The sequence below is a fragment of the Symphalangus syndactylus genome, chromosome 18 (genome assembly GCF_028878055.3).
Source record: "Symphalangus syndactylus isolate Jambi chromosome 18, NHGRI_mSymSyn1-v2.1_pri, whole genome shotgun sequence".
Lineage (NCBI taxonomy): Eukaryota > Metazoa > Chordata > Mammalia > Primates > Hylobatidae > Symphalangus > Symphalangus syndactylus.
The window spans coordinates 56,647,870-56,674,921 of record NC_072440.2 but is presented as its reverse complement, the minus strand read 5'-3'; the positions used below and the strand labels follow the sequence as shown (position 1 = coordinate 56,674,921).

At 54.1% G+C, this 27,052-nt stretch overlaps 2 protein-coding genes across 8 annotated transcripts in view; one reads left to right on the top strand and one right to left on the bottom strand.

Annotated features, from left to right (window-relative positions):
• The window catches only part of TXNRD2 (thioredoxin reductase 2), a 66,638-nt gene extending 65,763 nt beyond the window's left edge, over positions 1 to 875 (bottom strand). For 4 of the 5 annotated variants that reach the window (XM_055253624.2, XM_063623356.1, XM_063623357.1 and 1 more), the window contains exon 1: positions 760 to 875. In XM_055253624.2, the coding sequence (XP_055109599.1) occupies positions 760 to 862 (103 nt within the window). In that variant the 5' untranslated portion in view covers positions 863 to 875. The remainder of the gene's footprint in view (positions 1 to 759) is intronic. The other variant, XM_055253625.2, reaches the window with a different exon arrangement.
• On the top strand, positions 836 to 26,357 carry COMT (catechol-O-methyltransferase). 3 transcript variants are annotated; one of them, XM_055253657.2, is made up of 6 exons: positions 836 to 956; positions 18,759 to 18,852; positions 20,094 to 20,382; positions 21,124 to 21,317; positions 21,786 to 21,917; positions 25,871 to 26,357. In XM_055253657.2, exons 3-6 carry the CDS (start codon positions 20,094 to 20,096, stop codon positions 26,069 to 26,071), a joined length of 816 nt encoding a protein of 271 aa, XP_055109632.1. In that variant the 5' UTR covers positions 836 to 956; positions 18,759 to 18,852; the 3' UTR covers positions 26,072 to 26,357. The 3 variants fall into 3 exon arrangements, with proteins under 3 accessions (XP_055109632.1, XP_055109633.1, XP_055109631.1); XM_055253658.2 differs by lacking the exon at positions 836 to 956 and adding an exon at positions 8,384 to 8,772; XM_055253656.2 differs by lacking the exon at positions 836 to 956 and adding an exon at positions 16,983 to 17,006.
• The last annotated feature ends 695 nt before the right edge of the window (positions 26,358 to 27,052 follow it).

Here is a 27,052-nt window from a genome sequence, read left to right as displayed (position 1 = left end):
CTGCCTCCCATAGCCGCCATCCCTGGGAAGGAGCCCTGACCCCGTCCTTACACCCCTCTACACTCACTGCCCGTGGGGAGAGCCGCTCGCTGTCACAGGCATCCAGGGGGCTGGGTCGAGGGCCCCCCTGCATGGTGGGGGACCATGTTGTCGTGCATGGAATGAAACTGGCCACACATAACAGATATGGTGGCGCTTTGGTCGCATCTGGGGCAGTCTGTCCTATAGGGTGAGGTTTGAACCCTCCTGAGTGACCAGACACCCAGCCTCTGCTTCGAGTGCTCAGTTATGATTATTGTCCTGATTTAGTTAACCGTTCCTCAGGGGCTCCAGGGGGACGAGTGTGTATCCTCCCCTTGCTCTGTGCAGCCTCCAACCTCTAGAGTCTAGGGGTCTGGGGAGAAGTTGGGAAGTCTGGCCAGCGGGGCCGGTGCCTGGTGACCTCGGGAGGTGGGATATCATCATCTTCAGAACTGTAGTTGTTACTGGGACACCAGCTCCGGGAGACCACAGGTGCAGCCAGCACAGCAGGACCTCAGACAAGGCACCCGGCCTCAGTTTCCCCATCTGGGAAGGGGGCTACCTGTGGCTAGAAGCAGCCCGGACTCCTGAGCAAGACTAGACCAAGAGGCCGGTATATGGACACCCCCGCGTGGACACCCCCACGCGGACGCCCTGGCCACCGCCGCGCGGACACCCTCACGAGGACACCCCGGCCGCGCGGACACCTACCACGGGGACGCCCCGACCCCATCCTACCTGCTGCGCCCTGCGCCGCGCCCCGCACCCCGCCCGCCACGGCCTGAGTCCGCCACCGGAAGCGCCCTCTTAATCCCCGCAGCGCCACCGCCATCGCCGCCATCGTCGTGGGGCTTCTGGGGCGGCTGGGGCTGCCCGCCGCGCTGCCTGCGCCGGACCGGGGCGGGTCCAGTCCCGGGCGCGCCGCCGCGGGAGAGGTGAGAGCGCTGGCCAGACCGGGGCCGAATGGGGCCGGATTCGGGGCGGGGGCCTTCAGACCTAGGGTGGAACACTGTGATAGGGTGTGGGGAATTCGGACCGCTGTGAAGGGATCTGACTTTGGGTGGGGGTCTCCGGACTTGGGGTGGGGGATCTGGATGGGGACTGGGGAATTCGGAGCGCTGTAAAGGGATCTGACTTTTGGTGAGGGTCTCTGGCCCTGGGGTGAGGGATCTGACTTGGGGTGGAGAGCCCTGGATCGGGAGTGAAGAATTCAGACCTCAGTGAAGGGATCCGACCTATGGTGGGGATCTCCAAACCTGGGTTGAGGAGCTCCGGATGGGGGTGGGGAATTCGGACCTTGGGTAGGGATCTTTGGACCGGAGTGGGATCCCCAGACTCCTTGTGGAAGGCTGAGGTTGAAGATCTGTGCTGTGATGAAGGGCTCCAGATAGCGGTGGGAGATCCCACTTCAAGCCTGGGTTGGGGGTCCAGACCAGGAGGATAAGCCTGTCCCTGGAGTAGGGCTTGACCTGGTGAGGGTGTGGCAGAGTCACAGGGGAGGGTCCCACTTGATCCTTGGGCTGGGATCAGACTCTCAGAGCTGGAGAGTTGCAGAAGGCCTCGGGGAGGGTCTGTGGAGCCCCAGACTCAGAGGGCCTTGGTGACTTCTCCAACAGGCTCCCTGTTTGGAGGCCTTGGGGTACCCCAGGGCCTTTCCCTGCAAGAGAGTGGCTGCTCCACCAGGAAGGGGCCCAGGACTCCCCAGGGTCGGGGGGATGTGTGGTATGCAGGACCACGTGGGAATGTTAGAGAAAGGGGAAGTCACTCCGGGCCTGCCCTGCTAACAGACCTGCTTTTTGGATTTTTCCAGCCAGGGATTTTTGTGTCCTGTTGCTTTCTATTGTTTAAAGTGACCCTCCAAGCCTGAGGGACCATAGGAGCTGCCCTGCAGAGCCCAGTGAGACACTAGTTAATGCAGAAAAAAAACAGATTTTACTTGGTAACTACTGACAACGTGAGAAAAAGCTGGCTCCATGCTGATTTGTCTAGACGTGCCTGGAGTTTAAAGGGAGAGTGAGGGAGTGGGAAGGGGTGGGGACTCAGTAGAGTTAGGGAAATAGAAAATCGCCAAAACTGGGAAGGGAGAGTTGGCCCCTGTGAAACCAACGGATCTGGGTTTGCCACTGGGGTTACCCAAGTCAGGCCCCCAACCTCCCACAGAGACTGGGAGACAGGGGCCCCATCCTCAGGTGTTGGCTGGAACACACAGGAAATTCTTGTGGCAGCCTTGAACTTCTCAGGCAGGCACGTTAGAGGGGGCTAGGATCGTTCTGGGAATGTGGCCTTGAGCTGTTAGGAGCTATGTTAGTGTTTGTTCCAGCCTGGATAGGCCAGGGTGAGGCCCAGTGGAGAAGGGCACTCCAAGGAGCCTGGCTGGAGTGTGGGGAGGGAGGGTCTTTGTCAGCACTCCTCCTGTGCAAGAAGAGCAGAGACATGCTTCTTTCCTCTCGACAGTACCCGTCCATTTTCTGTTCTGTGTTGTGTTCATAAAGTACCAGCGGAACCATCTTGGTAGCAAAGGATTTTTGCTGGATGATGCAAGCAGTCAGGCATTTAATGAGGAAACAAAAATAACAGGCCGGGCACGGTGGCTCATGTCTGTAATCCCAGCATTTTTGGAGGCTGAGGAGGATCACTTGAGGCCAGGAGTTTGAAACAAGCCTGGGCAACATAAAGACCCCATCTCTACAAAAAATTTAAAAATTAGCCTGGCGTGTTGGCATAGGCCTGTAGTTCCAGCTACTTGGGAGGCTGAGGTGAAAAGATCGTTTGAGCCTGGGAGGTGGAGGCTGCCATGAGCCATGATCTTGCCTCTATACTCCAGCCTGAGCAACAGAGAGAGGCCCTATCTTAAAAAAAAAAAAAAAAAAAAAAAAGAAAAGAAAAAAGAAAAAAAGAAAGAAAGAAAAACAAAGATGAATGGAGCTGTTGATAAACCCAGTTTTTGAGCCTATAGGGCAGCAGTTGAGGTTTCTGGCCGTTGGGCCCTAACAAGGCCAGCAGGGGCACTCGGATTTCCTGGTGTGTGGTGTGAAGTTTGTGATGATAATATAGGCATCGGTATCCCAGTTGTGGTTACTTTCTGGAGAGAGCATGGGGCATGCAGGAGCTGGAGGGGGGTCTTCCGGGCGGCCTGTGTAGCAGCGGCTCCAGGCACAAAGGCTGCCCCTGGAGAATCTGTTGTGGTGCTGAGTTCTTTCAAGTTTCTATCAAGTTTTCCGGCTTCAGTCTGCAGGGCTTTTTTTTTTTTTTCCAGATCCTGGGGGCAAAGGGCAGCTACAAGACCACCCGAGTCCCAGTAGGGATTTGAGTTCTTGGTGACACCAAGTCAGGGAGGAGACAAATTGGAAATGTCAGTCTGGAGAGAGTGGTAGGTAGCCAGATACTGAAGGAAAGTAGATGGGAGGATTTGGTAACGGCTGATGTGTAGGAAGGCAGTGACAGTCCAAGTGACAGGCAGATCATAAAACCTCAAGGATAGGCCGGGCCCAGTGGCTCATGCCTGTAATCCTAAGCACTTTGGGAGGCCGAGGTGGGCAAATCACCTGAGTCCAGGAGTTCGAGACCAGCTTGGCCAACATGGCAAAACCCTGTCTCTACAAAAAATACAAAACATTAGCCGGGAATGGTGGTGTACTCAGGAGGCTGAGGCAGGATAATCGCTTGAACCTGGAGGTGGGGGGCTGCAGTAAGCCAAGAACACACCACTGCACTCTAGCCTGGGCAACAAGAGCGAAACTCCATCTCAAAAAAAATTAGGCCGGGAGTGGTGGCTCATGCCTGTAATCCCAGCACTTTGGGAGGCCAAGGTGGGTGGATCACGAGGTCAGGAGATCGAGACCATCCTGGCTAACACAGTGAAACCCCGTCTCTACTAAAAATACAAAAAATTAGCCAGACGGGGTGGTGGGCGCCTGTAGTCCCAGCTACTCGGGAGGCTGAGGCAGGAGAATAGTGTGAACCCGGGAGGTGGAGCTTGCGATGAGTCGAGATCATGCCACTGCACTCCAGCCTGGGCAGCACAGTGAGACTCCATCTCAAAAAAAAGAAACAGAGAAATGCTGTCAGAAGCCTACCCCAGAGTACCTGTCATGGGCCTTTTCATTGGTCCCTTTTTGTTGAAGATGAAGCACTTTGCCCTGTATTTCAGAGACCTTTAGTACTTTCACTAATTTTGTTACTGCTATTTAGAAGGCATAGCCAGGTGTACAGGGTGGAACATGAAAGCGGACCAGGAGCGTGACCGCTTAAGCACAGCATCACAGGGAGACAGTTAGGCCTCCGGATAACTGCGGGCGGGCCTGACACTCTGCTTTCGGGAAAGCATCAGAGTAAAACTCTAATGAGAAAAGACTTAAAATGGTGTGGTTAAATATCTAATGAGAGATCATTACAAAATCGAACGATTTACAAGGAATGTTGGTTGTTTATGACACATAGCATTTTAAATAATAACCAGAATGATGATTGCTGTTATATGAGGACATGTCATCGGCAGAAGGGTATTCACCAGTTTGTGGGAACTTTATACAATATCTGGAATCCTTATATTAACATTTACCAATATACATATAACTCAAGGAAGTTTAAATAGCATTTAAAAAAATTTTTTTTTAGTTTTTTTTTTTCTGAGACAGAGTCTCACTCTGTTGCTCAGGCTGGAGTGCAGTGGCATGATCTCGACTCACTGCAACCTCCACCTCCTGGGCTCAAACGATTCTCCTGCCTCAGCCCCCCAAGTAGCTGGGATTACAGGTGTGCACCATCACATCCAGCTAATTTTTGTATTTTTAGTAGAGATGGGGTTTTGCCACATTGGCCAGGCTGGCCTTGAACTCCTGACCTCATGTGATCTGCCCACCTTGGCCTCCCAAAGTGTTGGGATTACAGGCGTGAGTCACCGCATCCGGCCCTAAATAGCATTTTTTATTTGACAGCACCTTGCATGAAATTCTGTAGGGTCCAGCCCTACAGGATCTGTGGGTTTTTCTCCCCATGTGCAGAGACGAGAGATCGTAGAAATAAAGACACAAGACAGAGACAGAAGAAAAGACAGCTGGGCCCGGGGACCACTACCACCAAGACGCGGAGACCAGTAGTGGCCCCGAATGCCAGGCTGGGCTGTTATTTATTGGATACAAGACAAGGGGGCAGGGTAAGGAGTGTGAGCTATCTCCAGTGATAGGTAAGGTCACATGGGTCACGTGTCCACTGGACAGGGGGCACTTCCCTGTTTGGCAGCCGAGGCAGAGAGAGAGAGGGGACAGCTTACGCCATTATTTCTGTATTTCAGAGACCTTTAGTACTTTCACTAATTTTGTTACTGCTATTTAGAAGGCATAGCCAGGTGTACAGGGTGGAACATGAAAGCGGACCAGGAGCGTGACCGCTTAAGCACAGCATCACAGGGAGACGGTTAGGCCTCCGGATAACTGCGGGCGGGCCTGACACTCCACAAGAAGTGGTGGAGCAGAGACTTCTCTAACTCTCCCCAGGGAAAGGGAGACTCCCTTTCCCGGTCTGCTAAGTAACGGGTGCTTTTTCTAGGCACTGACGCTACCGCTAGACCAAGGTCCGCTAAGTAACGGGCGTCTTCCCAGGCGCTGATATTACCACTAGGCCAAGGAGCCCTCTAGTGGCCCTGTCCGGGCATAACAGAAGGCTCACACTGTCTTCTGGTCACTTCTCACCGTGTCCCTTCAGCTCTTATCACTGTATGGCCTGGTTTCTCCTAGGTTATAATTGTAGAGCGAAGATTATTATAATATTGGAATAAAGAGTAATTGCTACAAACTAATGGTTAATAATGTTCATATATAATCATATCTATGATCTATAGTATAACTATTCTTATTTTATATATTTTCTTTATTATACTGGAACAGCTCGTGCCCTCGGTCTCTTGCCTCAGCACCTGGGTGACTTGCTGCCCACAAAATTCACCATTGAAATAAACCTAATTAGTTTAACATCTCTCTTACAAGGTCACAGGACAGATCCTTTGAGGTCTTCCAGGGGCCCTCCAGGAAATCTCAAGTCAGTTTGAGATCAAGACAATGTCACAGGCCACATGCAGTGGCTGACGCCTATAATCCCAACACTTTGGGTGTCCGAGGAGGGAGGATTGCTTGAGCCCAGGAGTTTGAGACCAGCCTGAGAAACATACTGAGGCCCTATCTCTACCAAAAAAAAAAAAATTGAAAAATTAGCTGGGCATGGTGGTACACGTCTGTAGTCCCATGTACTCTGAAGACTGAGGTGGGAGGATCACTTGAGCCCAGGAGTTCAAGGTTGCAGTGAGCTGTAATTGCACCACTGCACTCCAGCCTCGGTAACAGAGTGAGACTCTGTCACTAAAAAAAATTTAGGCCGGGTGCGGCAGCTCACGCCTATAATCCCAGCATTTTGGGAGGCCAAGGTGGGCAGATCACCTGAGATCAGGAGTTCAAGACCAGGCTGGCCAACATGGCAAAACCCCATCTGTACTAAAAATACAAAAATTAGCTGGGCATGGTGGCATGTGCTTGTGGTCCCAGCTACTTGGGAGGCTGAGACAGGAGAATTGCTTAAACCTGGGAGGCAGAGGTTACAGTGAGCCCAGATCACAACATTGCACTCCAGCCTGGGTAACAGCGAGACTCTGTCTCAAAAAAAAAAAAAAAATTTTTAAAGAAACTTTATACATAAATCCATTCAATGATTATGAGGTCAATTCTAGCCAGCTTTGACCTCATAACATAAAATTTCTTTTCTGAAGACTTTCTTGAGGCCAGGAGTTCAAGACCAGCCTGGGAAACATAGGGATAACTTTCTGTATCCATTCACGGTTGCTTTTGTTTTGAGACAGAATCTCAGTCTGTCACCCAGGATGGAGTGCAGTGGTGAGATCTCAGCTTACTGCAGCCTCGACCTCCTGGGCTCAAGCGATCCTCCTGCCTCACCCTCCCAAGTAGCTGGGACTACAGGCATGCACCACCATGCCAGGCTAATAATTTTTGCGTTTTTTTATAGAAACAGGTTTTCACCATGTTTCCCAGGCTTGTCTCGAATTCCTGGGCCATTCAGGCTTTGTCCCATATTTTTCCTCTTTTTGTAATTTTACTTCAGGACAAAATTACATCCCTTTCTTTAACAAAAACACTCTACATTCTTTGCATACTTTTCATATAAAAACACATCCTATCTTCCTCCCATACTTTGTATACGAAATTGTTTCCCTCATTCTTATTGTTTCTAGTTTTGTTTTTATATATTGATTATAATTTTTAACCATTAGTAACCGGTATTTTTTTTTTAAGAGACAGCGTCTTGCTCTGTTGCCCAGGCTGGCGTGCAGTGGCACAGTCAGGACTCACTGCACCCTTGAACTCCCGGGCTCAAGTAATTCTCCAACCTCAGCCTCCCAAAGCACTGAGATTACAGGCATGAGTCACCACGCCCGGCCATAACTTGTATTTTACAAATAAAACTAGGAAGAAGACAACTGGAAATTGTCTGTCATTTACCAGTTTATTGGCAAATTTTATGAATATGCCATCTTATAATCTCTAGAGGTATATCCTTTTTATAGTACAATGTTTTTAAGTGCCAAGAACATGTTTATTAACAGACCAGAATACCTTTAGCCAGTCTGTACCATATAAAAATAAGAAGCCAAAAAGTACAAAAGCTTATGTTTAATAATGAATGGTTCAGCACTTTCTTCTCTTCAGGTATTATTTAGATATTCGATGAATGTCTATTATTTAACTTCACTTAGTATGACTCTGAGGTTGAAAGTTCTTGAAAACATCTTGGAAGCTTTTTTAGGCCAATATATTATCAAATGCAATTAACAAAACACAACTCACTAGTTTATATAAGAGCTAGTTCTCACTTTTTTTTTTTTACTCTATTTTATATATTTTTTCTTTTCTTTTTTTTTGTGTGTGTGTTTTTTGATTTTTGTTTTTTTGTGTTTTTTTTTGTAGAGACAAGGTCTTGCTGTGTTGCCCAGGCTGGTCTTGAACTCCTAGCCTCAAGTGATCCACTTACCTTGGCCTCCCAAAGTGCTGGGATTACAGTTGTGAGCCACCACCCAGCCCTATTTCACATTTTTATCCCAACCGTGTTTCTGGCAAATTGGACAAGTTAAGGGTCACTTGCTCAGTGTGAGGGGAAGGCTTTCTACCTGTATTTGTGGATAAGACCTTTACGACTTGTTTTGCCCTGATGCATGACTACATGTTTCCAGTGAGCTCAGCTGGTTGCTTTTGTGGGTCCCTGAGGCACTGCGAGCCCCTGATGGGGCAGGAAGCCTAAAGTTCCAGGGACCGTGGGGAGTTGAGGGGCTGAAGGGGGAAGAGAGAGGCCTGCAGCGGGGGCCCAGGGGTGGAGGAGGCCAGACTTGAAGGGGGTGTCTCCTTCAAGAGAAAGTAGGCAGGTGTGGAGGTGATAGGAGGAGAGGCCTGAGAGGAGCTAGTTTGGGGAGATCTCAAGTATCCCAAAGAAGCCACCGATGTTCCAAATTATCCTTGGTAAAGTCACATCAACAAGGAAGGAAGCAGACAGAGGCGCGCTTCTTCCTCGCAGTTTTGTTTTGACATGCTGATTAAAGTAGAGCAGAGGGCGTGATCAGCAGGGCGCCAGTAAGAAGCTCCCACAGGAGGAGCGGGAACACACAACAGAGCGGGCAAGACAGCTCCACCAGGAGTCAGGAGTGAATCCCCTCTGGGAACGAGGCGCCAGGAAGAAGAACTTCCAGCCCAGGAGGTAGGTACGGTTCAGAAGAAGCCTGGGGCAGGCGCGGTGGCTCATACCTGTAATCCCAGCACTTTGGGAGGCCGAGGCAGGTGGATCACGACGTCAGGAGATCGAGACCATCCTGGCTAACACGGTGAAACCCCGTCTCTACTAAAAATACAAAAAATTAGCCGGGCGTGGCGGCGGGCACCTATAGTCCCAGCTACTTGGGAGGCTGAGGCAGGAGAATGGCATGAACCCGGGAGGCGGAGCTTGCAGTGAGCCGAGATTGCGCCACTGCACTCCAGCTTGGGCGACAGAGCAAGACTCCGTCTCAAAAAAAAAAAGCCTGGGACTCTTAGCACCTCAGAGCCTTACTCAGAATCATAAAATCATAAGAAGCAATGTCTGTCCTCACTGCTGCATCCGATGTTCTTCCGGACCATTGGATCACAAATCAAACCATGTGACTCCCGCATGAGCAGGCAGAGTGGAGATAACACGGATAGCTGTGCACACTGTGGGCTCCGGTTGTTGCATCCGAGGGTTGGTCGGATGGTGGTTCCCATGCAGATCCAAGTCCTGGCCCCTGATCACAGAGAAACACAGCTGGACATTAAAGTGATAAGGACAGAAATTATAATATTTGGTGGCCAGTGACAGGAGGGGAGAGAGCCGAGCTCCGCTCCGATTTGTGCAAAGAAGTAGGCAGTGGGGAGGAAGAACAGTGGGGACTCAGTGGAGTGAGGAAAGTGGAAAATTACCAAAGGCAGGAAGGGAGGGTTAGCCTTGGGAAACCGATCTGGGTTTGCCACGGGGGCTTACTGAAGTCAGGCCCCCAAACCCACAGAGACTGGGAGACAGAGACAGGCCCCATCTTCAGGTGTTGGCCAGAACACACAGGAAATTCTCTTGGTAGCCGTGACTTTCTCATGCAGGGTCTTTGTGCATTGGTGCGATCTCGGCTCACGGCAAGCTCCGTCCCCCGGGTTCATGGCATTCTCCTGTAATCCTAGCACTTTGGGAGGCCGAGGCAGGCAGATCATGAGGTCAGGAGATCGAGACCATCCTGGCTAACAAAGTGAAACCCCGTCTCTACTAAAAATAAAAAAAAATTAGCTGGGCATGGTGGCGGGAGCCTGTGGTCCCAGCTACCGGGAGGCTGAGGCAGGAGAATGCCATGAACCTGGGGGACGGAGCTTGCCGTGAGCCGAGATCGCACCACTGCACTCCAGCCTGGTCGACAGAGTGAGACTCCGTCTCAAAAAAAAAAAAAAAAGGCCAGGCGCAGTGGCTCACGCCTGTAATCCCAGCACTTTGGGAGGCCGAGGTGGGCGGATCACAAGGTCGGGAGTTCAAGACCAGCCTGACCAACATGGTGAAACCTTGTCTCTACTAAAAATACAAAAATTAGCTGGGTGTGGTGGTGTGAGCCTATAATCCCAGCTACTAAGGAGGCTGAGGCAGGAGAACTGCTTGAACCCAGGAGGCGGAGGTTGCAGTGAGCTGAGATTGCGCCACTGCACTCCAGTCTGGGTGAGAGAGTGAGAGCCCATCTCAAAAAACAAATAAATAAATAAATAAATACAATGAAGAAGCAGCAGCAGCTTTGTTAGTGTTTGTTCAAAGCCTGATAGGCCAAGGTGAGGCTCACCCGAGAAACGTGCTCAGAGGAGCCTGGCGGGAGTGTGATGGGGGAGTCTGTCCAGACTGCTGCCATGGTGAGCCTCAGGACTCATAGCCTGGGCGCTGGGGGTGGGGCTGCCACCCAGCCTTGGAGAGCAATGAGGAGGTCAGATTCCACTCATATCCAATGTGGTCTAGATGCAGGCCTGGCCCAGAGCCTGGTCCAGATGCTGGGGCTTTGTTTTTTTGTTGTTGTTTTTTTGAGTCTCGCTCTGTCGCCCAGGCTGGAGTGCAGTGGTACTATCTCCACTCACTGCAACAACGTCCGCCTCCACGGTTCAAGCGATTCTCCTGCCTCAGCCTCCTGAGTAGCTGGGACTACAGGCGCCCGCCACCACGCCCGGCTCATTTTTTGCATTTTTAGTAGAAACAGGGTTTCACCATGTTGGCCAGGATGGTCTCGAACTCCAGACCTTGTGATCTGCCCGCCTCAGCCTCTCAAAGTGCTGGGATTACAGGCGTGAGCCACCCCGCCCAGCCGGGTTTGTTTACAGTACCCAGCAGCTGCCAAAATCGTCCCCATTCCCAGGCAGGGCAGCCTCCCAGGCTCAGTCCAGCGGGGCAGATGGCCAGCCTGCACGTCACCCCACTAGGCATGTCCAGGCCCTTTCTGCCCCTCCCTAAAGGCACCCCTGTCATTTCTTTCCCCTCCACACTGAGCCAAGCCAGCCTACACTCTTGCCCCAGGCCTGCCCTCTGCTGGGAGCCGGGAGGCTGAGCTCCTGCCGCATGAGTAGGTTGAACTGCAGGGGGCCTCCAAGCAGGTGCCAAGGCAGAATCTGATGTAACCAGGAGAACGCCCTTGAAGGATAAAGCGAATGTGCGACCACCATGCAGGTCTGGCCCGTGGACGGGAGGGGAGGGGGCCCCGGCGGGGCCACATTAAAGGAGTGGAGGGGCCCCACAGGCAGGGATGGCCCAGCTGGCCCCCTGGGGCTGTGGATCTGCAGGTGCAGTGCAGCCTCTTGCCTCTCTCAGCCCAGCCCTTGCATCTGCCTCTTGGTGTGTCTGTGAAGACAAAGTCACCGTGGTGCCTGCAGCACCTGGCTTGAAGCAGGTGTGCAGTCTGTGTGAAAGCCTTCCCTTTAGCTCTTAGGTATTGAGTCAAAAAAAAAAAAGCCTTCCCCTGAGCCTGGGGGCCTGGCCCCACTGAGGATACCAGGCAGGGGAGACTACAGGGGACTGCCCTCTGCCTGGCCCTCTGAACTTCCATTCTGACCCCTTCCCTTCCACACCAGCCCCTTTCCCCATGTAGGATGCAGTCTTTGTTGCAACTGCTCACCTCTGCCATGGTCGGATGAGAGCAGCCACGGACAATGTGTATGCAATTGTATGTTTTTTGTTTTGTTTTGTTTTGAGACTGATTCCCACTCTTGTTGCCCAGACTGGAGTGTAATGGCGCCATCTCAGCTCACATCTCGGCTCACCTCCACCTCCTCAGTTCAAGCAATTCTCCTGCCTCAGCCTCCCAAGTAGCTGGGATTACAGGCATGCACCACCATGCCTGGCTAATTTTGTATTTTTAGTAGAGACTGGGGTTTCACCATGTTGGTTAGGCTGTTCTTGAACTCCTGACCTCAGGTGATCCACCTGCCTCAGCCTCCCAAAGTGCTGTGATTACAGATGTGAGCCACCACGCCTGGTTGATTGTGCATTCTGATAAAGCTTCATTTACAGAAATAGCAGGTAGGCCCCTCACAGGGTGCCCAGGGCAGGCGCACTGTCTCACCTCTTCTCAGGTGTCACGGGGGCGAGAGGCTAGTCCTCTGCCTCCTCCTTCCTCTCTGCAGGTTGGAGAAATGACAGCTTCTTGTACTTGGGGTTATGAGACAGTAGCAGGAGGGGGACACTCCCAGAGTGCTGCCAGAGAGAGGCAAGGCCCCATCTGGATTTGATGGCATTTTTATTGTGGTGTTGTTTTAGAGACAGTGTCTCTGTCGCCCAGGATGGAGTGCCGTGGTGCAATCATGGCTCACACCAGCCTCCAACTCCTGGGCCCAAGCAATCCTCCCACTTCAGCCTCCTGAGTAGCTGCAGCTACAGGCATACCACCATGCCTGACTCGATGGGTATTTTGTGGCCATTAAACTTCTGGTCATTTCTTTAGATTCCCAGAGGCTGTATGGAGGTGAGTGGCCAGCCCCTGGGTCCAGAGATGAGCGCGGGGCCAGGCTGCAGCCTGTGGGGTCACCCAGACTGGCTTCCAGGTGTCCTCTCAGCCTGTCCACAGGCCCTGCCCAAGCGTGTGGCCTACCTGATGCTGCCTGGCCTGTCTCTAAGCACCTGTACTGGCTCTCCCTGGATTACTGGATTGCAGTCGAATCCCTTGCCAGAATCCTGGTCCCCCTTTATCACACCAGATCAGCCCCGAAGGGCAGGGCTGCTTGCAGCAGTTCCAGCCTTTGCTGGGGGTTTCCAGCCCTTTTGAGCAAGCCCCATGCAGGGCCCTCTGCAGCCTCCATGGGGGACCTGTGTGCAGAGCAGAGCTGCCCCTGTGTGTAAGCGCTTAGAACTGGCCTCCTTCCTGCCATCTGTGTCCTGTTTGTCATCACGCCTGTGGCTCTATGCTTGTCTCCCCGACTGGGCCGACAGCCCTGTGAGGGCAGGATGAGGCAGATCCAAGCCACAGTGGCTCTCAGTGTGCAGGGAGCTGTTGGCATTGGTTCTGTGTTCTGGAATAGTGAGGACAATGTGCCCCAAATGGCCAGTGGCCTTTCCGAGGGTCGCTGCAGCCGCGTGTTGGCCCTCTGTGGAGAACGGAGGATGCACAGCCGTTTCAGGGCACAACCAGAGGTCTCCTGAGCTTGCTGCGTAGCCCAGTCTTTCTCTCCGTGGCCCCTGGTAGCTGTCTTTCTCCCAGGAAGAGGAGAAAGACACCTTCCTGAGCAGGAAGATGTGGGTGAATAGAGACCAAAGTGTCAATCACTCTTCAGACAGAGGTGACAGCAGAATGAGCAAAACTGATGGACGCCAGATCTTTGCAAAGGGAACAAAGTCAGTTTCTAGTTATCTTTCTTTCTTTTTTTTCTTTTCTTTTTTTTTTTTTTTTTTTTTTTGAGATGGAGTCTCGCTCTGCTGCCCAGGCTGGAGTGCAGTGGTGCGATCTCAGCTCACTGCAACCGCCTCCCGGGTTCCAGCGATTCTCCTGCCTCAGCCTCCCAAGTAACTGGGACTACAGGCACACGCCACCATGCCCAGCTAATTTTTGTATTTTTAGTAGAGCCAGGGTTTCACCATGTTGGCCAGGATGGTCTTGAGCTTTTTTTTTTCTTTTTTGAGGTGGAGTCTCGCTCTGTCACCCAGGCTGGAGTGCAGTGGCGTGATCTTGACTCCCTGCAACCTCTGCCTCCAAGGTTCAAGCTATTCTCCTGCCTCAGCCTCCTGAGTAGCTGGGACTAACAGGTGCTTGCCACCATGCCTGGCTAATTTTTGTATTTTTAGTAGAGACGGGGTTTCACCATATTGGCCAGGCTGATCTCGAAATCCTGACCTTGTGATCTGCCCACCTTGGCCTCCCAAAGTGCTGGCAAAGTAAGCCACGACACTGGGTCCATTTTCTAGTTATCTTTTATGGATTTTTTAAAATGAGCCTAGAAACCAGGTCATAGAATTAGTTTTTTAATTTCTTATAGAGACAGGGTCTTACTATGTTTCCCAGGGTGGTCTTGAACCCCTGGGCTCAAGTGATCCTCCTGCCTCAGCCTCCCAAAGTGTTGGGATTACAGGTGTGGCCACTGCTGCAGCCATAGTTCATATTTTTAAAGGATTTTTAAGAGTCTCATTTCACTGATGTTACTTGCAGTATATTTATGGAAAACATTCCTGTCTTTTTTTTTTTTTTTTTTTTTTTTTTTTTTGAGACGGAGTCTCACTCTGTTGCCCAGGCTGGAGTGCAGTGGCACGATCTCGGCTCACTGCAAGCTCCGCCTCCCGGGTTCACGCCATTCTCCTGCCTCAGCCTCCTAAGTAGCTGGGACTACAGGCGCCTGCCACCACACCAGGCCAATTTTTTGTATTTTTAGTAGAGATGGGGTTTCACTGTGTTAGCCAGGATGGTCTCGATCTCCTGACCTCGTGATCTGCCCACCTCAGCCTCCCAAAGTGCTGGGATTACAGGCATGAGCCACCGCGCCCGGCCAGCGTTCCTGTCTTTTAAAGAAAGATGAGACCAGATGCATTGGTGTGCACCTGTGGTCCCAGCTACTCAGGAGGATGCCTTGAGCCTGGGAGTTCAAGGCTGCAGCTGCAGTGAGCCTTGATCACGCCACTGCACTCCAGCCTGGGCAATTAAACAGGACCCTGTCTCTAAATAAATAAAATAAAGGAAGATGAATGTCATCTAGGGTGTGTTCAATGTGAGAGAGAATACTGACCAGGTGACAGAGGTGATGGACTCTCTAGCTCTGCAGCAGACTGCTGGCCAGAGAAGCTTGGGCAGGCCTGGCACTGAGGCCCAGAGGCTTCATACTCTTTAGAGCTGGAGGTGTCAAGCCCAGCTGCCTGTGTCCCGGCCGCACTGTGAGGCACTGAGGATGCCCTCACGCGTGCATGTGCCTGTGGCAAGCATGTGCAGGTGCGGTGTGGACACGATCATGCCTGCCCTCTACTGTGCTGGAGGGTGAGACCATCAGCCGTTTCACAGAGGAGGGAACGTGGGCCTCGCAGGGGTCTCATGAGCTTGCGAGCCAATGGCCAGGCAGCCGGTGCAGAAGGTTCATCCATTTTGATGAACTGTGAATTCATCCGTACTTTATTCATTTAAGTAACTGGATCATACCTCATTGTATGGCTCTACCATGTTTTATTTATCCATTCAGGTGCTAACGGATGGAAGGGTTGTTTCTACCTTTTGGCCATTGTGGATGATGTTGCTATGCATATTGGGGTACGAGTATCTGGTTTAGTCCCTGTTTTCAATTCTTGGTATACACCTAGAAGTAGAATTGCTGGGTCATATGGTAGTTCTATGTTTAACTTTTTTTATTTTTAATTTTTGTGGGTTTTTAAGAATTTTTTAATATTTATGGGTATATAGCATGTTTAATTTTTTTTTTTTTTTTGAGACGGAGTCTCGCTCTGTCGCCCAGGCTGGAGTGCAGTGGCGCAATCTCGGCTCACTGCAAGCTCCGCCTCCCGGGTTCACGCCATTCTCCTGCCTCAGCCTCTCCGAGTAGCTGGGACTACAGGCGCCCGCCACCACGCCCGGCTAATTTTTTTTGTATTTTTTAGTAGAGACGGGGTTTCACCGTGGTCTCGATCTCCTGACCTCGTGATCCGCCCGCCTCGGCCTCCCAAAGTGCTGGGATTACAAGCGTGAGCCACCGCGCCCGGCCTTGTTTAATTTTTTTTTGAGATGGGGTCTTGCTCTGTTGCCCAGGCTGGAGTGCAGTGGCAGGATCACAGCCCAGTGCAGCCTCAACCTCCTGGGCTCAGGTGATCCTCCCACCTCAGCCTCCCAAGTATCTGGGACTACAGGTATGGACCACCACGCCTGGCTAATTTTTAAGTTTTTTGTAGAGATGGGGTCTTGCCATGTTGCCCAGACTGGTATGGGACTCCTGGGCTCAAGCAATCCTCCCATCCCAACCTCCCAAAGTGCTGGAATTACAGTCGTGAGCCACCAGGTCTAACCACATGTTTAACTTTTTGAAGAACTACCAAACTGTTTTCCACAGCATTCACACCAGCAATGCAAGAGGGTTCCCATTTCATCACATCCTTGCTAACACTTGTTATTTTCCTTTAAAAAAAAAAAAAAGCCAGATGGGCACGGTGGCTCATGCCTGTAATCCCAGCACTTTCGGAGGCCAAGGGGGTGGAGCGCTTGAGCTCAGGAGACCAGCCTGGGCAAAATATCGAGAACCCACCTCCACTCCATCTCTACAAAAAAAAAAAAAAAAAAAGCTGCGTGGTGCACATCTCCACCCCATCTCTACACACACAAAAAAAAGTGGGGTGGTGCACATCTGTCGTCCCAGCTACTTGGGGGGCTGAGGCAGGAGGATCCCTTGAGCCCAGGAGGTCGAGGCTGCAGTGAGCTGCGATGGCGCCACTGCACTCCAGGCTGGGCGACAGAGTGAGACCCTGTCTCAAAAAACTAAAAACAAAAAAGCACATTTCAAACATACACAAAAGCAGAGAGAATTCCCCTCGGTCCTCTGGCCTGCACCCCGCCGCCCCCTACCACAGGGGCATTCAAAACTGTTTCTTTTTGCCTCTCTGTAACGTAAGGGGGACTCTTGACGCTCCCTAGACCACGCAGCCAAAGTAGGGCGATCTGATCATAGGGGTCCCGAGTCGGACACTGAGCTGGCGTGCCCACTCTCGAGTCCTGGGACCCCAAACTAAAGGAGCTGTTCCTTTTCCCCATGGAGGGCTGACGGGGCAAAATCCCAGCGCTGGGAACATCCGAGCAGGTTTGAGTGGCAAAGGTGGGTTTCTACGTGGCTTTCTTTAAAGGGAGGCCTGATTCTCGGCTTTTCAGGACCCGCTCTCCATTCCCTCACTTGCCTGCTCTTTCGTCCTGCGAAACTGGGCAGTGGCCGGTGACAGCGCAGGGTCAGCCCTCCGATGGCCAGGTGGGCGTGATCCCACCCTCCTCCGTGGCTGGGTGGGAGTGGTCCCAAAGTCAATTGAATGTGGTCCCGCCTCCCTACCGGCCCAGTGGGCGGGGCCTCCCCTTCTGGGGCCTCCCCTCCCACACCAGCTAGCCGAGAGGACGGTGGGCTGGGAGGCCCTACGGGGCTGGGGCGGAGTGGAGGTGGTTAGCTGTCAGGAGGAGGGGTGGGCAGGGGCCAGGGCTCTGTTGATGGCCTGGGGCAGCCAGTCCCTCTGCTCAGGGCTTCAGTTCGTCACACAAGGGAATCCCAGCGCTCTCCTCTGGCGGATGCTGGAGGGCCTTGTGAGGTGGCCGTGGGCACTGTGGCCCCCAGGCACTGCATTGGGGCCTGGGCGTGTTGGCCTTTGAGCCTTTGGCCTTGAGCACTTCCCCAGCCCCCATGGCTCTTGGCCACTGGGCCCCAGTTGGCCACAGAGCCGCGGGCACGTGGGACAGGTGGGCACTGGGTGCCTCCTGGCACCAGCCGGGCCCAGCCTGCAGAGTGGAGTGGGCCAGTCCCTCCTGCCGGGCAAAGGAAGGGGGCTTTGGGCCCCTCCCTGCTGTGGCCTCCTCCCCTCTGCTGCCTCCCACTAGGCCCTGGGTGACACTGCCTGCAGATTTATGAACAGATGGACCTAGAGATTAGAGATTCAAAAGCCAAATTCTTACACAATTCAAGTATTAACGCAGATTTGGATATATATAATTTGGGACTCCAAGGTCTACCAAGTAATTTGCTGTTTCAGCAGAATAGCCCTTTTAATCTGGGGTATTTATTTCTAACACTGTTTTTAAAATACGGAGAGTAAACAAAATGGCCCATTATCTGACCACACAAATACTAGTAGTAGTCATTATAGATAAATAAACCATAGCAGATAATAGTAAACAAAGCAACAGGGTGTGTCCTAGGAAATCCCCACCATGAAGAAAGGAGCAAGGTGGAAAGTTCTGGCTGCTTCAGGTCTGCATGGTCCCTCTCCACCATGGTTCCCCCTGTCATCTTCCTGCCAGAATAAGGACACTGTCCTTAGGGAAGCACCATCTCTTGTTTTTTCCCCACGAGCTCTGTAGGTCATGGCACGTCCTGCCCCGCTGGGAAACACAGTGGGCCATAGGCTTCCCTGCAGGCCTGGGACCCTTCCCCAGGGTAGTAGCAGAAGGCGGCACGATTCCCACTCCTGCAGCTGTGGACAGGGGCACCCCCGCTGTCACTGAGCCCTGCACCGGGTTCCATCACCTGCTCGGGGCTCTGGCCTTTGGCCTTTCCCTGTGAGCCGCATGTTGGCCACTGTGACCCATCTGTCTCATCATCTTTTTCTTACTGATTTGTGTATGTTCTTGGTAAACTAGCCCTTGATCTTACACATTTCCAAGGTACTAAGGACTCTTCAGGGGAAATACAACTTGAGCAGAGTGGTTCCCTCCTCCTGTGGTTCACAAGGTGCAGGTGCACACGCACATAGCCCACAGGGCAGTGCGGACAGGGACCAGGAGACTGCCCCTGGGGTCCCTGGCTGGGGGACACTAGTAGGGATGTCCCTTGGCCTCTCTGAGGCCTTCTGCTGTCTCTTCTGAAACCGGAAAGGCGAAGCACTGCCCTCGCCCTGCTAGGGAAGGCTGAGGCCAGGCTGGCCTTATCTGGGGAAGGGGCTCAGATATCTGGACCTTGGTCATCACCAGGTCAGGGTTTATGTTGATGATTATCCAAAGGCAAAATTGATTTCCACAGAAATAACATCTGCTTTGCTGCCGAGCTCAGAGAAGGAGATCCCAGACCCTTCCCGCAGCCAGAGGGCTGGAGCCTGCTCAGAGGTGCTTTGAAGGTGAGTTGGCCAATGGTAGCCGGGGCAGTGCCAGGGTGGGTACGGATTCCAGCCCGGTGCATGGGCACAGGTCTGCTGAGCACGTGTCCACTCTGCCTGTGTAAATAGGCCACGTGGCCTGAAATCCCCTAGAAGCCTGGTGTCCACATGGCCTCCCCCTAGGGCGGAGCCTCCGCTTCCCTGTTCTCTTCTGCTCTGTCCTCTGGTGCCCTGAGGCTGACCTCCAGGGGTGTCCCCTCTGCGGCCCTGGGCCTGCCTCCTCACCTGGGTGTGCCTTTCTAAAATGGAGTGTCCAGCGGACAGTGGGATCTCCTATGCCACTGGGAGTCCAGAGCCCCATCCCAGAAAGACCTCTGAGTGACCACAAGGGCCCTAGAGGAAGTTTCCTTGTGTCCTTCCCATTTTAGGGTCTGTGACCTGAACCCCTGGGCTTCTGCCTCAGGCCTCCTGTGCTCTGCTCTCTGCCTGCTGGGTCCCCTCACCAGGCTTCTGTCTGTCTGGTTCCCAGGCTACCTGCCTGGAGGGTCACACCAGGAGGATTTCAAATAGGTTTCAAGTGGGGTCACTTGCCATCACTGTGCCCCATGAGGTACACTGTGGTGGGCGGCAGGGCTGGCCTTTCTCATCTGGGACATGCCACATGTTGCTGTCCCCAAGGGGAGTGGTGAGTGGGTCTGTCCTGGTGTGCCTGGCCTGGGGACTGCCAGTGTCCTTACTTGGACACTCAATGAAAAGGCCACATGAATCCCTGGGGCGTCCAGAGCATGGGTGACCAGCACAGGCTCACCACAAGGCCAAGGGGCTGCACCATACAGCCTCTCCTTTGGCCACCCGTCACTACCCCCAACTCCGGGCCATGGGGCTTCCCTACCCCTGGGTGTCCTCTAAGCCAGCTGGGAGACAACAGCCTGGGTCCGTGTCTGCTTCTGTATTTTGTGTGGTTTTAGAGGATCCCTGGGCTGCCTGAGGAAGCACCCAGGGCCAGGGAGTGTGACCCTGCAGGCTCCACACAGGACTGCCAGAGGCACACACCTGCTCTGTCCACCCGAGGGCACCAGAGGGCACGAGAAGGCTGGCTCCCTGTCGCTGACACGTCAGGCAACTGAGGCACATGGCTGGCATCTCTGAACCTTGCCCTTCTGTGAACACAAGGGGGCGATGGTGGCACTCCAAGCAAAGGGGCGTGTGGGTGCTGCAGGAGGAGCACAAAGCACTGGCGCCCCTCCCCTCCCGCCCTGCAGATGCTGGAGGCCCCACCTCTGCTGTTGGCAGCTGTGTTGCTGGGCCTGGTGCTGCTGGTGGTGCTGCTGCTGCTCCTGAGGCACTGGGGCTGGGGCCTGTGCCTTATCGGCTGGAACGAGTTCGTCCTGCAGCCCATCTACAACCTGCTCATGGGTGACACCAAGGAGCAGCGCATCCTGCACCACGTGCTGCAGCATGCGGAGCCCGGGAACGCACAGAACGTGCTGGAGACCATCGACATCTACTGCGAGCAGAAGGAGTGGGCCATGAACGTGGGCGACAAGAAAGGTGGGGTCCCGGCCGGGAGGTGCTGAGCTCTGGGACAGGGACCCAGGACCAGGCATCAAAGCCCTTACAGGAGAAGCTGTTATCACCCCGTTTCCAGGGGGCTGGGAACCCTGGGATATGCCCAGATAGGGCTGGAGGGCTCCTCTGGAGTCCCAGGGTCCCTGATGACCCCTCCAGGCCCTGCTGCCTGCTGCCCCAGGACAACAGGCCCCCACACTCACAGGGTCTGACGGTGGTGCAGTTCCCCTTGAACTCTGCTCTGGCCACCACGGGACCTGCCTGGGGACCAGTCAGACAGGTTCTCCTGGGCCCGCCCCCGCTTGGACTTCAGCCTGGGGCACAGGATGTGTTCCTGGGCTCACGGAGTGACTCAGGGAACTAGTGCCGCCCTGGGGCCCCAAGGCGGGCGGTTTGGGGATTCAGAGAGGGCAGCTCTGTGTTAGGACACACTGGGGCCAGCCAGGAAGGGTGGAAAAGATAGGGACCAGCGTGAGCATAGAGGCTAAGGGACTATGGGAGCTCCAAGCGTGCTCACAGTGGGGACCAGGTCCTGGGGTCTGAGGATACCAGGGAGGTAAAAGACCCCTCCAGCGGGTAGGGAGGGCGGGCAGAGGAGGGCCAGCGGCCAGGCATTTGGGAGGGGCCGTTGCTCTTTGGGAGAGGCGGGGGGCTGTGCCTGGGGATCCAAGTTCCCCTCTCTCCGCCTGTGCTCACCTCTCCCCCGTCCCCCACCCTGCACAGGCAAGATCGTGGACGCCGTGATTCAGGAGCACCAGCCCTCTGTGCTGCTGGAGCTGGGGGCCTACTGTGGCTACTCAGCTGTGCGCATGGCCCGCCTGCTGTCACCAGGGGCGAGGCTGCTCACCATCGAGATCAACCCCGACTACGCCGCCATCACCCAGCAGATGGTGGATTTCGCTGGCGTGCAGGACAAGGTGTGCATGCCCAACCCGTTGTCAGACCTGGAAAAAGGGCCAGGGCTGTGGACGGGGAAGGCATTCGCACCTTGTCCTCCCCACCAGGTGTTCATACCACGTTCACTGAAAACCCACTATCACCAGGCCCCTCAGTGCTTCCCAGCCTGGGGCTGAGGAAAGACCCCCCAGCAGCTCAGTGAGGGTGGTCTCACAGCTCTGGATAAACTGCCAAGGTGGCACTAGGAGGGGCAGGGACAGAGTGGGGCCTTGTCACCCCAGAACCCTAAAGAAAACTGATGAATGCTTGTATGGGTGCGTAGGGATGGCCTCCTGTCTGTGTGGGCGTGGGCACTGACAGGCACTGTTGTATGGGTGTGTAGGGATGGCCTACTGTGTGGGTGTGGACACCGACAGGCGCTGTTGTATGGGTGTGTAGGGATGGCCTCCTGTCTGTGAGGACATGGGCACTGACAGGCGCTGTTCCAGGTCACCGTTGTGGTTGGGGCATCCCAAGACATCATCCCCCAGCTGAAGAAGAAGTATGATGTGGACACGCTGGACATGGTCTTCCTCGACCACTGGAAGGACCGGTACCTGCCGGACACGCTTCTCCTGGAGGTGAGCCCCGACCAGGATGGCATCTGTGCCAGCTGCTGCCCAGGGCCCATTCAGTCAGCCTGAGCCTCTCCAAAGAGCCAGGCATCCCAGCAGAGCCCTGTGTGGACACAGCTAGCTCTGGAGGTGCCTCAGACACAGAGCTCGCTCGAGACACCACCTGAGGTCTGGGAGTGTGGGGGACTGAGGCGGCCCTGTGGTGGGTGGAGATGGGTGGGGAGCTGGGCCAGAGGCCTGGCTGGGTGGCCTGTTGGGAACTGGGGAGCCAGCTGCCTGTGCAGGTGCAAAATGGGTGGCAGAAGTGGGGTGCACACCCCAGACCAGACACCAGGGCAGAAAGGGCACAGGACCAAGGAGATGGGGTGGGGAAGGGCCACTCCGGGCCCAGCCTGCTCTCCCCCAAGCAAGCCACTGCTCGTGCAAAGAAAGCATGTGTCTCCTGCAGATCTTCCTCCCGAGGCCCCATCTTGTGCATTCCCCCAACCCAGCCCCACTGGCGAGGACCCTGAGTGCCCTGAGGCCAGGCAGCGGGTGGGGCTGTCCTCGCTTCCCTGGGGGGTGTGGGGCACTGGTGGCCCTTCACAGCCTGATGCTTAAGGAGCCTGACATCAATGACACACTGCCCCATCCCTCCCTGGTGGTCAGTGACACTGAGTGGCTCTGTGATCCTCCACTGGGCTTGGGACACCCACCCTCACGGCCTCCCCACCTGGTGCTCGCTCACCTGCAGCTCTCCCAGAAACTGGACACTGCTGTTAGCAGCCAGACTAGGAGCACGAGGGGCACAGCCCCCATGCCTGGCTAGGTAGGGCCGCTGGGCCCTGGACACAGATTGGAAAGAACCAGCACTAGCAGAGATGTGAAAGGGCAGAGGATGTTCCAGGAACAATGGGAGTCAGGACACACAGGACTTCGGGCAGGTGAGGATGAGGTTAGACCTGTCTTCTGGAGCTGGGCTCAGGGGCTCATGCCTGTAATCCCTGCACTTTGGGAGGCTATGGCAGGAGGAGCGCTTGAGGCCAGGAGTTCAAGACCAGCCTGGGCAACATGGCAAAAAAATATATATATACATATATATGTGTGTGTGTGTGTATATATATATATATATATAATGTAATTGTAGATGGAGTCTTGCTCTGTCACCGGGCTGGAGTGCAGTGGCATGATCACAACTCACTGCAACCTCCGCCTCTTGGATTCACGTGATTAGCCTGCCTCAGCCTCCTGAGTAGCTAGGACTACAGGTGCACGCTGCTACACCCGGCTAATTTTTTGTATTTTAGTAGAGACGGGGTTTCACCATGTTGGCCAGGATGGTCTCAATATCCTGACTTCGTGATCTGCCCGCCTCAGCCTCCCGAAGTGCTGGGATTACAGGCATGAGCCACCGCGTCCACCCTTATTCCAGCTTTTAAAACAACAAAAACTTTTCTGGAAAGATCCCTGTCAGCCTTGTGGAGTGTGGAGAGGGCTGTGGGGAGGGCATTTCAGATGCCCTGAACTCACGAGGAGGCACTGAACCCTGGCTGTGGAGAGGGAGGACCTGTATTGGCCACGGGGGCAGGCAGTGGGAGGGTGGGAGGGAGACCTACAGGCCAGGACAGGGTAGCTGGAGGGGGGCTCACCCCTGACAAAGGAGCATGATGCTGGCAATTGGGTATTGATGGCAGAGAGCAGGCGCTCAGCCAGACGGGCTTCACTTGGGCAGGAAAGACACCCACAGCTGGGCCTGCGTTACTGGGGCTGTTTCAGCAGCTGTGGTGTGGGTGCTAATTACAGGGGCCTGCCTTCATAGAAAAGTAGCAAACATTGCAGTTTAGTAACTAGGAAACTAATAGTTTTCTCAGTGCTGCTTGTGCAAAGCTGGTAATTATCTCAAAATAAGCAAAGTCATGAAGTGGGAAGTCATGAATTGGGAATGGGTGTCCTTGTTAAACGCACATCTGCACACTCACGGCTGGGGCCCTGTGCCCCCTTGTAGAGGGTTAGGGGACAGCCTGGCTCTAGCGAAGGCCTAGCCATCCCCTCAGTGGGTTCTGTGGGCATCAGAGGCATGGGGGGTGAGGGGCTCAGGAGCAGGTTGCAATTCAACATCAAGGGCTGCTTTGAGGAGGCCTCTCCACCGGGCTGCCATCGTCACCAAGTCCAGCCCACGCCCAAAGGAACAGGAATGAGTTCCCCCTTAAAAAAAAAAAAAAAAAAAAAAGAGAAAGACAGAGTCTTGCTCTGTGCCCAGGCTGGAGTGCAGTGATGACATCATAGCTCACTGTAGCCTTGAACTCCTGAGCTCCAGTGATTCTCCCACCTCAGCCTCCTGAGTAGCTAGGACTAAAGGCATGCACCACTACACTCGGCTAATTTAAAAATTTTTGGAGAAATGGGGTCTCCCTATGTTGCCCAGACTGGTCTCAAACTCCTGGCCTCAAGCGATCCTCTTGCCTCAACCTCCCAAAGTGCTGGGAGTACAGGTGTGTGCTGGGTCTGAGGCTCCAACTTTTTGTTATTGTTGTTGTTTTTCAAGACAGTCTCGCTCTGTCGCCCAGGCTGGAGTGCAGTGGTGCGATCTTGGCTCCCTGCAACCTCTGTGAGGCTCCAACTCTTGAAGGGAGGAGAGTTTAAGGAGGGTGGGCACAGAAGAAAACCACCTCAGCATAGTGTCACCTGCTCCTCTGACACTGTCACTTCTCTATGGCATTAGATTTTCAGTCCTGCTCAGACACTGATGCATGTTTAGCCAGTTCTCCAGGTGGTCTGAGTAGCTGGTAGGAGGCTTGCAGTGTCGGGGGACAGGCAGGACAGGTGCTGCCTTCTTTCCCCTCTTGACCAGTTTTGTAAAGGAGTGGGCCCCTGGCAGCCTCCAAAGGTGACCCATGCTCCTTTCTGCCCTTCCCTCCTTCTTTCCTGTTCCCTGACCTCACTGACCTCGCAGCCGTGTGGTGTCCATACTGTCACGTGAAAGCCCCCTGCTTTCTCTGCAGGACACAGGCTGGAAACGACCGCCACCCACCACCAGGACAGCTGCAAGCCCTGTGGGACTCTCCAGGCCCATCCCAGAGGGATGTGGGGTCAGATATCCGTGCCTGCAAATTGATTTTATTTTACTTTAAATGTTTGAGATTGCTTGTTAACTTTTGTTTGCTAAGTCAAATCTCCAAGACAAGGTGACTGGGTTGTCCCTTGCCCTGGTAGGTCCTTCCTCCCCATAGGCAAACACTTCCTCTCAAGGTTTCTTTATTGTTTATGTGATGTAAGCAAACCCTTTTTTGACAGCTTTGATAGGCAAGCATCCTATGAGGTTTCTCCCGATAGTGGAACCCATGGGCCATGCCCTTTGGCTGCGTGTCCAGTAACAACTCCTTCCTTCTGCACAGAACTCAGGCAGAGGAACTCTGTGTCCTCCCAGGGCCCAGGCACTGGTGAAGATGGGGGGTCTGCAAATGCAGGAGCTTGGGGATGTCCAGAACTGACCCCAAGGGGCAGGTTTGTTGGTGGGAGGTCTGCCCCACCTCAGCCCTGCAGGCTTACCCTGGTCAGGCCAATATTGTCTCCAGGCACCATACCAGCAACCCCTCTCCCTGGGTGCCTCTCCCTCGAAGGCCTGAGTTCCTGGCACTGGGTGTTGAGGGCCCCACTGTTTCCACTCATACAGCTAGCATTTATTGAGCACCTACTGTGTGCCACATGCTGTTCTAAGGGATGGATACTCCTGAGATGGATACAGGAGTTGATGAGAGAAAGGTCCCTGTCCTCACAGGGCCCATGTTCTAAAGGTGGCACCCGTGTCTTGTACAGTCCTTTCCTGCAGGAGTCACACTGGGGAGAAAGTGGAAACCTGGCCCCAGGGTCTAGGCACAGGCGTGGTGCCGTGGTCTAGTGAGGAGCACCCATCCTGGTTTGGGGCAGGTTCTCTGGGCACCTCTGACCCTCACCTCCCCCACCCCCTGGTCTGTTTGCAGGAATGTGGCCTGCTGCGGAAGGGGACAGTGCTACTGGCTGACAATGTGATCTGCCCAGGTGCGCCAGACTTCCTAGCACACGTGCGTGGGAGCAGCCGCTTTGAGTGCACACACTACCAATCATTCCTGGAATACAGGAAGGTGTTGGACGGCCTGGAGAAGGCCATCTACAAGGGCCCAGGCAGCGAAGCAGGGCCCTGACTGACCCCCCCGGCCCCCCTCTCGGGCTCTCTCACCCAGCCTGGTACTGAAGGTGCCACAGACGTGCTCCTGCTGACCTTCTGCAGCTCCGAGCTGTGTCCTAAATGCAAAGCACACCTCGGCCGAGGCCTGCGCCCTGACATGCTGACCTCTCTGAACTGCAACACTGGATTGTTCTCCTTTTTTAAGACTCAATCATGACTTCTTTACTAACACTGGCTAGCTATATTATCTTATCTACTAATACCGTGTTTTAAAAATATAAAATAGAAATTAAGAATCTAAATATTTAGCTATAACTCGACTTAGTACATCCTTCTCAACTGCCATTCCCCTGCTGCCCTTGACTTGGGCACCAAACATTCAAAGCTCCCCTTGATGGACGCTAACGCTAAGGGCGGGGCCCCTAGCTGGCTGGGTTCTGGGTGGCATGCCTGGCCCACTGGCCTCCCAGCCACAGTGGTGCAGAGGTCAGCCCTCCTGCAGCTAGGCCAGGGACACCTGTTAGCCCCATGGGGACGACTGCCGGCCTGGGAAACGAAGAGGAGTCAGCCAGCATTCACACCTGTCTGACCAAGCAGGTGCTGGGGACAGGTGGACCCCGCAGCAGCACCAGCCCCTCTGGGCCCCATGTGGCACAGAGTTGAAGCATCTCCTTCCCTGCTCCCCACTGGGCCTTGCTTACAGAAGAGGCAATGGCTCAGACCAGCCCCCGCATCCCTGTAGTTGCCTCCCTGGCCCATGAATGAGGATGCAGTGCTGGTTTGTGTCCACCTACACCCAGAGCTGCCCCCAGCTCCTCCAAGGGGTCAGACTGCTAGCCACCTCAGAGGCTCCAAGGGCCCAGTTCCCAGGCCCAGGACAGAGATCAACCCTGTGCTAGCTGAGTTCACCTGCACCCAGACCAGCCCCTAGCCAAGACTCCACTCCTGGGCTCAAGGCCTGGCTAGCCCCCAGCCAGCCCACTCCTATGGATAGACA